This window comes from Tupaia chinensis, unplaced genomic scaffold (assembly GCF_000334495.1).
Source record: "Tupaia chinensis unplaced genomic scaffold, TupChi_1.0 Scaffold000248_2, whole genome shotgun sequence".
NCBI lineage: Eukaryota > Metazoa > Chordata > Mammalia > Scandentia > Tupaiidae > Tupaia > Tupaia belangeri.
In genome coordinates, this window is record NW_006159727.1 from 3,140,601 (window position 1) to 3,151,799 (window position 11,199).

Here is an 11,199-nt window from a genome sequence, read left to right on the forward strand (position 1 = left end):
TTCCCATAGGCTCCAGCGACCACATTGCTTGGCCCTTTTCTCCCTCTGTATCTGCTTACCTATCTACTCTGTTTCCTGAAACCCTCCTGTGCTAGAACTTTCCCCCAGAAACTCAATAACCTTCCTCTTAAATATGCAGAACCGTTTAACTCTCCATTCCAATCTTATTTTCAGGCCTACGCTTACATGTTCAAAGACTCATTAATGCACTTCACTAAGTCATCTACTCCTGAGCTCCCCTATTAGAACCACAGGAAACCTGACAGAGGCATCATCTTTCTTTTATTTCTAGTCACTAGAAGTAGATTAGCAATTTAGCTTCCCACTGGGATAAAAATATAAATTATTCTCTTCTCCGAAACTCTATTAAAAGGCAGAAAAAATGTGCAGTTTGTGTTTTAGATAATTTTTTTTAACCTTGATACATTTGCATGAGGAAAACACTTCATTTTAAATCCAGATGGTGGTGTATATTCTGTGTCACACACACAATCTCAGGATGTATAAACTGAAAAAAAAAATCTGGAGAAGTGATTGAGTGGGCTTTTTTTTTTTCCAGTGGAATCAGCTTATCTGTTTGCTTTCTCTGGCTTTTCTCATATAAACATGTTTGTATTGATATCAAAATATATTGAGTTGTCAGAAAAATCATGATGCATTTTCTATGCATAGAAAAATACCTTCCGATGACCCAATGTATGTTTTATATAGTTTAAATTCTACTGTGGTAGAATTGGAAGAACACCAAACACTTGAACCCACTTCAGATTTGTTTTTTGAATTATTTGGGGTACAAATTATAATTAACCAGGTCAGAATACCTGGTGTGCAGATTATACTCATTCCCTTCTAACTATGCAGTTCTGAACTGCCCTCTAAATAGGCCATAGCTATAATGTTTGGGAAGTTATGTCTATCAGCTTTGTTTAGTCCAGGGTTCCTTAACTTTGGCACTATTGTCATTTGGGGCTGGATAATTCCTTGTTTGGCAGAGAGATTTTCCCAGGCAAGATGTTAACAGCATACCTGGCCTCCACCACTAGATACCAATAGTATCTCCACTGTCATTGCCATGGCCAAAAATTTCTATGGTTTGAGTATGTGCCCTAAAATGACTAAATATCCCCTAGGGGGCAAAATCACCCCTGTTGATAATCATTGACCTGGTCCTAGTTTCTGTGGTTATGCAAAACTACTCTGCAAACTTAGGTTGACACCATTTTAATGCAAAAAAAAAAAATCTGTTAGCTTCATTCTACATGCCTTCTAGTAACTGTCAACGCATAGGACTATTGCAGGTTTTACATTTTTCTGAACATAATCTAAAGCAGTGCTTATTGGGGGTCAGACATGGCACAACCATAAAACATAATGTTCAACTACGAAAGGTTCCAGATTCTTATCTGGGGACTGTGAGTATGTTGGGCATATGTGTGACAATGATCTCGGCTGGCTGAGGGTGGGAGTGGATTGGGATGTCTTGAACCCTGTTGGGGTGCTGTCTCTTTGTCACTCTTGCTCATAGAATAAATAAATAAACTTAAATTAAAATAAATAAAGCAATTCTTCTCAACCCTTCATGTGCCTACATGCTAATGTAGGGATCTTGCTAATAATGAAAATTCTGATTTGGTAGGTTTGGAATGTACCTGAGAGTCTTCATTTCTAACAAGTTCCCATGTGATGCTGCTGGTTCAAGGACCACACTTTGAGTCTAAAGGATGATTCAGTCCTTCCTGGTATCAAGCCTTTCTCTATGCACAGTATCACGATAGGGCTCTGATTGGTTCAGTGAAACTCTCGTGAGTCAGAGTTTGACTAGTCTTCTTTTCTCTTTGTCTGCCCCCAGGCTGTTGCTACAAATCCCACTCTACTCTTTCAGTATGGTGCTAGTGGATAAGCATGGCATGGACAAGGAGCGCTTCATCTCCCTGGTGACGCCTATGGCCCTCTTCAACCTAATTGACACTTTCCCCTTGAGAAAAGAGGAGATGGTCCTGCAAGCTGAAATGGGCCAGACCTGTAACACCTAATATGATGGTTCTTCTCTCCATGGTTTCTCTTTTCTTTCTACACAGTGCCATGCACGCAGGAAGGCCTTAAAAATATCCTTGATGTACAGATTTTTATTTGTAATTTTTAAAGTCTATTTTATTATGACCTTTCTTTGCACTTAATAATTAGCAGGATGCTTTTTGTACTTTGAAGTGTTTCAAAAAGTTATATGAATATATTTACTCTTTTGATCTCTCTTTACTCCATCATGGCTGATTAATATTGTAGAGAAATTAGGAATCACAACCATACACACATACATTCAACATGTTATTCAGCATGACACAAAACTCTCTTCTATTTTGTTGTTTACATACTTTTATTAATAAAATATTTTGGAGCAAATGTTTTAAAATTCATTTTGTTTATTAAGCACCAGTGCTACTTGCACTGGTGTGGACAGTGGTTTTAGAACTGTGATTCTGAATGGCATTTTAGGAATGGAAAATTTTAATTAGTCTGATCAGGGGCTCAAATGAGCTGAGAAAGCTGACCTGTTGGGTGTCAGAGTAGCTAATCTCTATGGTTTGAGTGTGTGCCCTAAAAATTCATGTTTTAAAATGTAGTGAGCCATTATAAAGATGTTGAGAGGGTAGAGATTTAATCCAATTACTATACTGAAAGTGCAGCCTTTGGGAAATGATTAGGCGTCAAGGTAGGACCCCATTATTGAATCCTGGTGAGTTTATAAGAAGAGTAAATGAGAAAGGCCGAGAGATGATCTGCTCTGTTCCACACACACTCTGGGCACTCACGATACTACAACTTGTGACACCCTACACTGCCTAGTGACTCTGCCAACATCAGGCCACTCACCAGATGCAGCCCCTGGACCTTGGATCTCCAAACTGTGAGCCGAATAAATCTTTTCTTTTTAATTACCCAGAATCGGGTGTTTCTGTTATTAGTAAAGAATGAACTAGAACACCAACTAAAGCAACAAGTCAAAAATGAAAGAGTTAAGCATTTCTTCATTTACAGTGATGGTATAAGTGAGAGTCTAACACTAGCAAAAGTGCCTACTGCCCCGTTCGATTTCCCCCAAACAGTGCACTGATTGAGAGACAAAGCAGTGCTGTCATGGGGTCATCTCACTGTTGAAAGAGCCTCAAATAAAAGGCTCTGGCAGCTTTATGGATTCTGGAGTTGGGCACAGGGTTAGGAGTGGAAAAGTACTGGGTACTGAGACAGAGAGGGGAAAAGTGTTCTCAAAGTTTTTTCCCTAAACTTCCCATAAAGAGATCTCAGACGAGGTGCCTAAAGAAGACCTTTGCCCAAGGCTTCAGATAGAGACTTAAAAATGAAAAGCATGATTGATCAAAGGGCCTGAGTCCTTGACAGCAACTCCCCACAGAGACTGCAATGTGATGGCTATGTACTGAGTCTGTAAGGGGAGGGCAGCTTTCCCAAAGGTCTGTCTTTGAAATTGCCTGAGTAAGAAAAACAGTTTAGAGCAGTCTATGGAATGCAAGGTCCACTTAAATTTAAAGGCCTGAGTAAAGCATGAGCTTGAGACTTTCATCATGCCCCACACACATCAAGGTTATTGCCAAATTATAGTAAAGAAACTATGATGCTGCAAAAGGATTATAGATTTACAATGTGAGATTCACCCACCCTTTCTTCACCCCAGTGTTCTCCAGGTATAGCCAATCAGTTGCCTGTGCTATTTTAGATGGACCAATAAAAACTTTGCAAACAGCTGATAACCTCCCCTCTTATTGCCCTTCTCTTCATTATATAAACCAGCCTTCTCAGCTGCCATTTTGGTGAGCACAGTTCTGGACAACTAGATAAGTTTATCACTTTGTCACTGATAAACTCATTTAAGCTGTGGTGCAAATAAATCACTTATTATTCCTCAGCCTCAGAGGCGTTTGCCAGAGTGAGAGACAGACAGAGACAATTAAAGGGAAAGTGAGAAATCACCTCCCAGGAGGGATGGCCACACTGCAGTCCCTTCTCCTCCATTCTCCTCCTGGGATCTTGAGCATGCATGCACACCTCCCCAGTGTGATTTTCAAGCCACTGGGTCCAGGACTCAAATCACGTTAGACCAGGTGGGAGTACAACGATGTCCCCTGCCTCAGCCTTCTTTTAGGTTAACTTGCCTATTGTTGGACCTGAAAAAGACACACTGATTTTTAATCAGGAGCCAGACTCCTCAATTCTTCCAGGCAAACCTTAAAAATTTCCTTCCATTTTTAGAGTATCCATTTGTCTCACAATCTATTAACAAACAAACAAAATGATTAAATTAATTATGTGAAATCCAAAACTTGTCACTCTTTGAAGATCAGGCAGAGTGACTAGTGAATAGATTTACAATCTATTTACAAATATGATTTTGTTTATATAGCATACTAGAAGTCAGTCTTTGACTTCGATCCCCTTCAGATGTATTATATGAAGGTTAATGGCATGGCTGGGGAAGGAATGTCAAATGTGACTAGCCATGAAAATTCCAAGACATCATTTGTTACAATTAGCTAAGGACATATCTACCCATGCTAAAGCTCTCTTGTTCTTGACAAGCCAGCCAGTGCCCTTTGTCCCATAGCCTTTAAGATGAACTGACATTTAAAGAACTGTCCTGATTTCTTCAAATCAATCCTCCCGATGAACTTGGAATACTACAGGCACTTTGTCCAACAAGATACACAGACTATTTTTAGATGAATAAGTGCATTGTGGTATTAAAAAAAGTTACTGCACTAAAATTTAGGGGCATTTCTAAAGATTAATAGGCTCACTCTAGAAATCTGATTTCTTTCTTTCTTTATGTATACCTTCTGAACCCCTTAAAAACAAATAATTCCCAGTTCTCCTTTCTCACTATTTGGTATAGTAAAAATTCACTTTATGTGTGTGTGTGTGTGTGTGTGTGTGTATGTGTGTGTATAGGGAAGGGGTAGACAGTTAAATGAGCTGAACTCAAATGGAAAACTACCTCCACTTTTGTAAATGACAGCTGAAAAACCTTGAAACTGGAGAACAGATTTACTGAAATATTACTTGTTTACTAAACTATAACTTACCTTCACTCACCTAGCTTGCCCTAATTGTTTTTCTAAAAAGTGCCTATCCTTTTGTCAACTAGCTCAGACCAATTTATCACATAACTGTTTACACCAGATTTTTATTGTTGCTGTTGTTTTTGAAAAGTAACTGGCCTAAGAAAGAAAGATCTACTCAGGACCAGCAGGTGGCATGGTGGTTAAGGCATGACCATTTGTAGTTCTAGTTCCAGACCTGGTGGGTTGTTTCCTCACTTTCCCCCTCTCTCTCTGTTTCTCTCTGGTGAATTTTAAAAAATGATAATAAATAAAAAGGTGAATAAATAATTTAAATAAAGAAAGAAAGACCTACTGTTATATAAGTTTGACTGCAAGACACATGTGCTAAAGAGAGCTGAGTGACCTAGCAAACTCAAGCTACAGGAAAGGAGCCAATTGAACTGATTCTGACCAACCAGTCAGAACTGCACCAGTTTCAATCCTTCATTTGCATATCAGACAGGATCAAGGCCTTGGGCAGAAATTACTCCTGTACAAGACCGTATATTTTTAACCTTACAGGAAGTGGATTTGAGAATTATCTCCAATCCTCCTTGCTTGGTAGCTTGCAGAAAAGCCTTTCCTTCTCTCTATCAGAATTCTGGTGTTTCGGTGTTCTGGTTTGGCTGTCCTTTGGGAAGTAGACCTGTTTATGTTTGGTAATGATCTCTGTTCAATTCTTTTAACCCTAGACTTCTTGGAATCTGCTTCCACTCCAAGCCTGTACATGTATGATTCAGCAATCAGTTAGACATTTAAACAGCTTCTATATGCAATCTGGGGCTCTCTGGCTATCTCCTTTCTGAGATGTCAACTTTTCAGTTGCTATGGTTGTCCCTACTCTCTCCCCTGGTTCTTCAAACCAGTAAGACTGCAGGTTTTCTATGTTCATTTAAGCTTCCCCACACTCCCAACCTCAATGTGTTTAATACTGAAACTTGTCTTGGCAAAAGCTAAAACAAAAACCAACCGAACAAAACCCCTGATGACTCATCGAGTTTACTTGCCTTCTTCCAACAGATGATTGCCTTTCAATATCTGTATGCTTGGTTGCTATCCAATGTCTTCCTGTAGTTTTTTCTTTTTTTTTTAACATAAATTTTATTCAGATACAGTCGTTGTCTATGAGAAGTTGGCCCAACAGGAGCTTGGTGACCACTATCAGAAAGCTAGTGAAGGGTGAACCAGAAAGTGAAAGAGTCGAAGCCATTCCCAGAGAACTGCATATTTCACCTCTACACACCCTCAGTTCTTGAGCTCAAGCTTAGATATTGAGCTGGGGTGAAGGAGAAGAAAGGCAGTGAGGTCACCCAAAGCCCACTAAAGAAAAGAATAATGTACAGGATGCTGATACCTGTATTAGTCATCTATTCCTGTGTTAAAAATTACCCTTAAACTTAATGGCTTAAAACAATAAGGAACATCTATTATCTCTCACAATTTCTGTGAGTCAGTGATTTGGGAACAACTTAGCAACCAATTCCAGCTTGATGTCTTTCTTTCATGAAGTTGTAGTTATATGCCAACCAGGACTGTAGTTACCTAAAAGCTTCACTGGGGCTGGAGGATCTCTTCCCATGGTGGCTTATTCACATAACTAGCAAGTTGGTGTTGGTTGTTGGAAAAGGCCTCTATTCTTCTCACATGGACTTCTCCACAGAGTGTGGCATGAGTGGCTTTATAACAAGGCAGTTTGTTTCTTCCAGAGGAAATGATTTAAGAGAGAGCAAAATGAAAGTAATATCTTTTATAACATAGCTTCAGAAGACACACACTGTTCTTTCTACAGTACTTGATTGGTCACAAAAGTCAGTTCTATTCAGTGTGAGAAGAGACTATACAAGGGCATGGATATGAAAAGGCTAGGATTACTGAGGGCCATTTGAAAGTTGGCTTCCACCAACTGCCATAGCTGGTGGCAACTTCTTAATTGGGGTCATGCTTTTCAAATGGTAGCAAACATGGAATGGTTCTGGAACAAATAAATATAAATGTGACCTCTTTATTTGGTAGGTAAATTCCTAATTTTACAACTTCTTGGCAGCTCCGTTGGCAGTCCCAGGTGGTTTAAGGAGTTGTTCTTGTAAGTTCAACATAAAGTCTATTTCTTCAATCTTCTATCCCTAGATGAGGAGAAAATCCTTTCTTGTTAAACTAACTGGAGTAGATTATATTCTATGCAATTAAGTCTAGGGTAATACAGGCAGCACAATTAATATTTCAGTCTTCAAATGCTGGATTTCTTTGACTTTCCATAGAGATTTTTCAAGTATTTCTTGGAGAGATATAAGCCTGATGAAATCAATCACACAATTGACCATTTTTCTTCAGCAATGCTTAAGTTACCCAAGTGAAGAAAAAGAGAAGGCACATTAGAGGACTAATCTAAGGAAGGTGAGAAGTTGTAAGAAAGCTGTGGGAATTGGTTGTATTATTGAGAAAATCAATTATACAATGACCCAAAAAAGTCAAGATCAGTCTGAAAAGAAATAAGGACAGTACTGGCCTAATATGTTGAAAGAATATAGGGAAGAGCAGTGATGATAAGTGGTTGAAGAGTGAGTATAATTAATATAAAAATAGGATGGATTTAGAAGATAGGAAGAAAATATCACTGAAATTGTGCTGTTAAGGAGTTGAGTGAGTTGTCTACATGGATGACAAATCTCACAGGATATTGGCAAGAGTTAAGATAGAGAAGATAATTGAGAGTTGAGTTCCAAAGGCATATATCAGAGTGGAGGAAAGAATTGATTATAGATAGGTGCCTATAAGGGATGGAGGGTAGGAGAGTGACATGACAGGTGGCAGGAAGATCCAAGAGGATCTTTTGCTTAGACTAGGAAATAATGATCAGTTAGAAGGGGCAGAGGGGATTTGGAAAGATGTTAACATTACCTCTCAACCAAGAGATACTAGAGTATGGCGAATGACCTTCTCTAAGAAAAGTGATAGAGGAGAAAACCAGAATTTACTCAGAAATGTTTTGAGAAGATACAGGAAGATCGGGCTGGGTCTATAGCACAGAGGTAATGTGCTACTTAAGAGCATGTCCCACAATGCAACCATGCTTCAAATCTCCAACCCAGTTACCTTGAAACACGCTGGGAGTATGCATGAGTGCCCAGGATCTGATGGGCTAGAGGACTGGAGGAAAGGGACTGCAATGTCATCATGCACTGTAGGGGTTGCTTATCTTTCTCTCTCTTACCTGCACACTCTCTATTATAAATAAAAGAAAAGAAATTAAAAGAAGATACAGCAAAGTTTTTTTTTGAGAGAGAGGTTTTTGCTATAGGGCGCGTGCGCTCGCCAGACAGACAGAGAGAGACATAGAGACAGAAAGCGAGAAATCACCCCCCAGGGGGGACGGTCATACCGCAATCCCTTCTCCTCCATTCTCCTCTTGGGATCTTGGGCACGCACACACACGCGCCCGGCGTGAGTTTTAAGCCACCGGGTCTGGGACACGAACCACCGTCGACTACATGGGAGTCCAGCGACATAGCCATTATGCTAACTGCTGGTTCCCAAGAGCACTCTTTAAAAGTAAGCACCAAACCTCAGGATTAAGTTAAACCAAGACAGATTAGTTATTTAACTGTCTGCAAGAACAAAAAATATGAACACCCTAGGTCACTAAACATTCCCTTATACCAGCAGTTTTCAAACATATGGAGAACTCCAAGACACTTTTGTTTATGTAGGTTGCATCTATCACTATTTAGAGACTGAGATATTAACAAGTTATATTTTAATCCATTTCCAAAAATAATAAACTTACTACATGTTAACACAGATGACTTACTTTTAAGAAAAACTAAATATGCTTTGCAAAGCAAAAATAAAAAGTGAAATGAGTGGCATTAATTTACATTTTGGCAAGTTTCCCTAGAGTCTGCCATAATAGAAGATACCTAGATTACCCTATGTGATTTTTCATCCAGTCTCTTGCAAGATTGTTGTTTTTATTGAAGCATAAAAAAATCTGACTTACAAAGATACATATATTGGTAAAAAGGGGAAGTATTTTAATAGCCATTTTAGATAACTATGGGTATTTTTCTTTGACATTTCACCGAAACTCAACAAATGATAGTTGCTTAACCATTAATGACAATATAGAAAACTTTTTGCACTCTGTTTTATTAAAATCTCTTGGTTTAGGCTTGAGTTTCTCCCCACCCCACCTGAACACCCATTCCAGTGAAGGGCCTTGCTTGGCTGATGGCAGGCCACCTGTGGCTGGAAGGCTTAATGGCTGGGACCCACGGCTCATCCCCTCCCCCACTCACCTTTGGACGCTCAGGACTGCAGTGTTTCATAGTTGAACACTATGTGATCTCTTTGTTACTGAGTTGAAGCTCAGTGGCTCAGTGTCAGGCACACCTGTTCTCTAGAAACAGGGAAGACTTTGGGTCATCCACGACCAGTGACAACAGTGCAAAGTGCTGGTGAGCAGCAGGGAGGTAGAGCAGAAGAGAGAGCCAATTGCTTACTCCTGAACACCTTTGAATGCTCGGAGATATCTTGAATAATTTAGGAAGGAATGTATAGATCACCAGATGGACAGAAACAAACACAGAGGCACAAAAATATGAGCAACCAAGAAAATGTCTCTCCCCCAAGGGAAAACATAAATTCCGCATTACCCACAGACAACACAATGGAACTCCTGGAAATGTCGGATAAACAATTCAGAATATTTATAGTGACCAAACTGAATGATATCCAAGAGAAAAGAGACAACAAGCTCCAGGAGATGAGGAACTCCTTTCATGATTAGAAGAAATAGATACCATAAAAAAGAATCAAATGGAATTGTTAGAGGTGAAGATTGTGACATAGGAAATTAAAACCTCCCTCAAAAGTATTAAAAGTAGGTTAGATCATGTAGAAGATCAAATCTCAAATGTAGAAGACAAAACCTCTGGCCAAGAAAAAAATATCATAATGACTGAGAAAATAACCAAGAAAAATGAAGATAATATATGAGAAATACTAGATAACATCAAGTGTCCAAACATCCAGATAACTGGTATCCCAGAAGAGGCAGAAAATAATAAGGGCATTGATTATTTATTCCATGAAATCCTGGAAGAAAACTTTCCAAACCTAGAGAGGCATTCAAATATCTAGACACAAGAAATACATAGGATCCCAAAGAGAATCAACCCAAGAAGATCCTCTTCAAGGCACATCATAGCCAGATTGGCCAAAAGCACAGACAAACACAAGATACTAAAATTGGTAAGAAGAAAATGTCAAGTTACATACAAAGGTTATCCCATTAGGCTAAAGTCCTACCTTTCATCAGATACAATACAGGTAAGGAAAGAATGGGGAAATACAATCAAAGTGTTAAATGAACAACAATTTGAACCAAGAAAACTATACCTGGTACGATTATCCTTCATACAGGAAAAAAACAGATAAAAAACATTCTCAAATAAAAAAAACCTGAAAGAATTTATCAACTCCAGACCAGCTCTTCAAGAGGTTCTGAAGGGAGTGCTATACCAGGAAAAATAAAAAGTCAGACAGACAGGTATAAGAGAACAAAAAACAACTAAGAAAATGGCTCACTCAATGATAAGAACATGTTTGGAAATATCGATAATAGCATTGAACATGAATGGAGTAAATTCTCCAATCTAGAGACACAGACACTCTCTATCTGTTGCCTACAAGAAATGGACCTGATGGATAAAGACATACATAAACTAAAAGTGAAGGGCTGGAAAAAGATATTCCATGTAAATGGAAATCAAAAAAAGAGTTGGAGTTGCGATATTGATTTCAGACAAAACAGACTCCAAGACAAAGACTGTTAAGAAGAGACAAAGAAGGGCATTATATAGTAGTAAGTGGTGGGCTAATTCAACAAGAAGACATAACACTTATAAATATCTATGCGCCTAACTCAGGAGCACCTAAGTACGTGAAGGAAAGACTGCTGGAGCTAAAAGGAGAGATAGGTGAAACACTATTATTGTTGGGGATCACAACACTCCATTATCTCCTTTAGACATATCTTTTTTTTTTTTTTTTGGTGAGGTTTTCGCTATAGGGCGCATTAACTTGCCAG

General features: G+C 38.9%; 1 protein-coding gene across 1 annotated transcript in view; it reads left to right on the top strand.

The window, feature by feature from the left end:
* SRPX (sushi repeat containing protein X-linked) overlaps window positions 1-2,393 on the top strand; it is a gene marked incomplete at its 5' end in the record, with an annotated part of 84,105 nt that extends 81,712 nt beyond the window's left edge. The window contains one exon of the mRNA XM_006148901.3: window positions 1,850-2,393. Within this exon, the coding sequence (XP_006148963.1) occupies window positions 1,850-2,033 (184 nt within the window). The remainder of the gene's footprint in view (window positions 1-1,849) is intronic.
* Window positions 2,394-11,199: the final 8,806 nt, after the last annotated feature.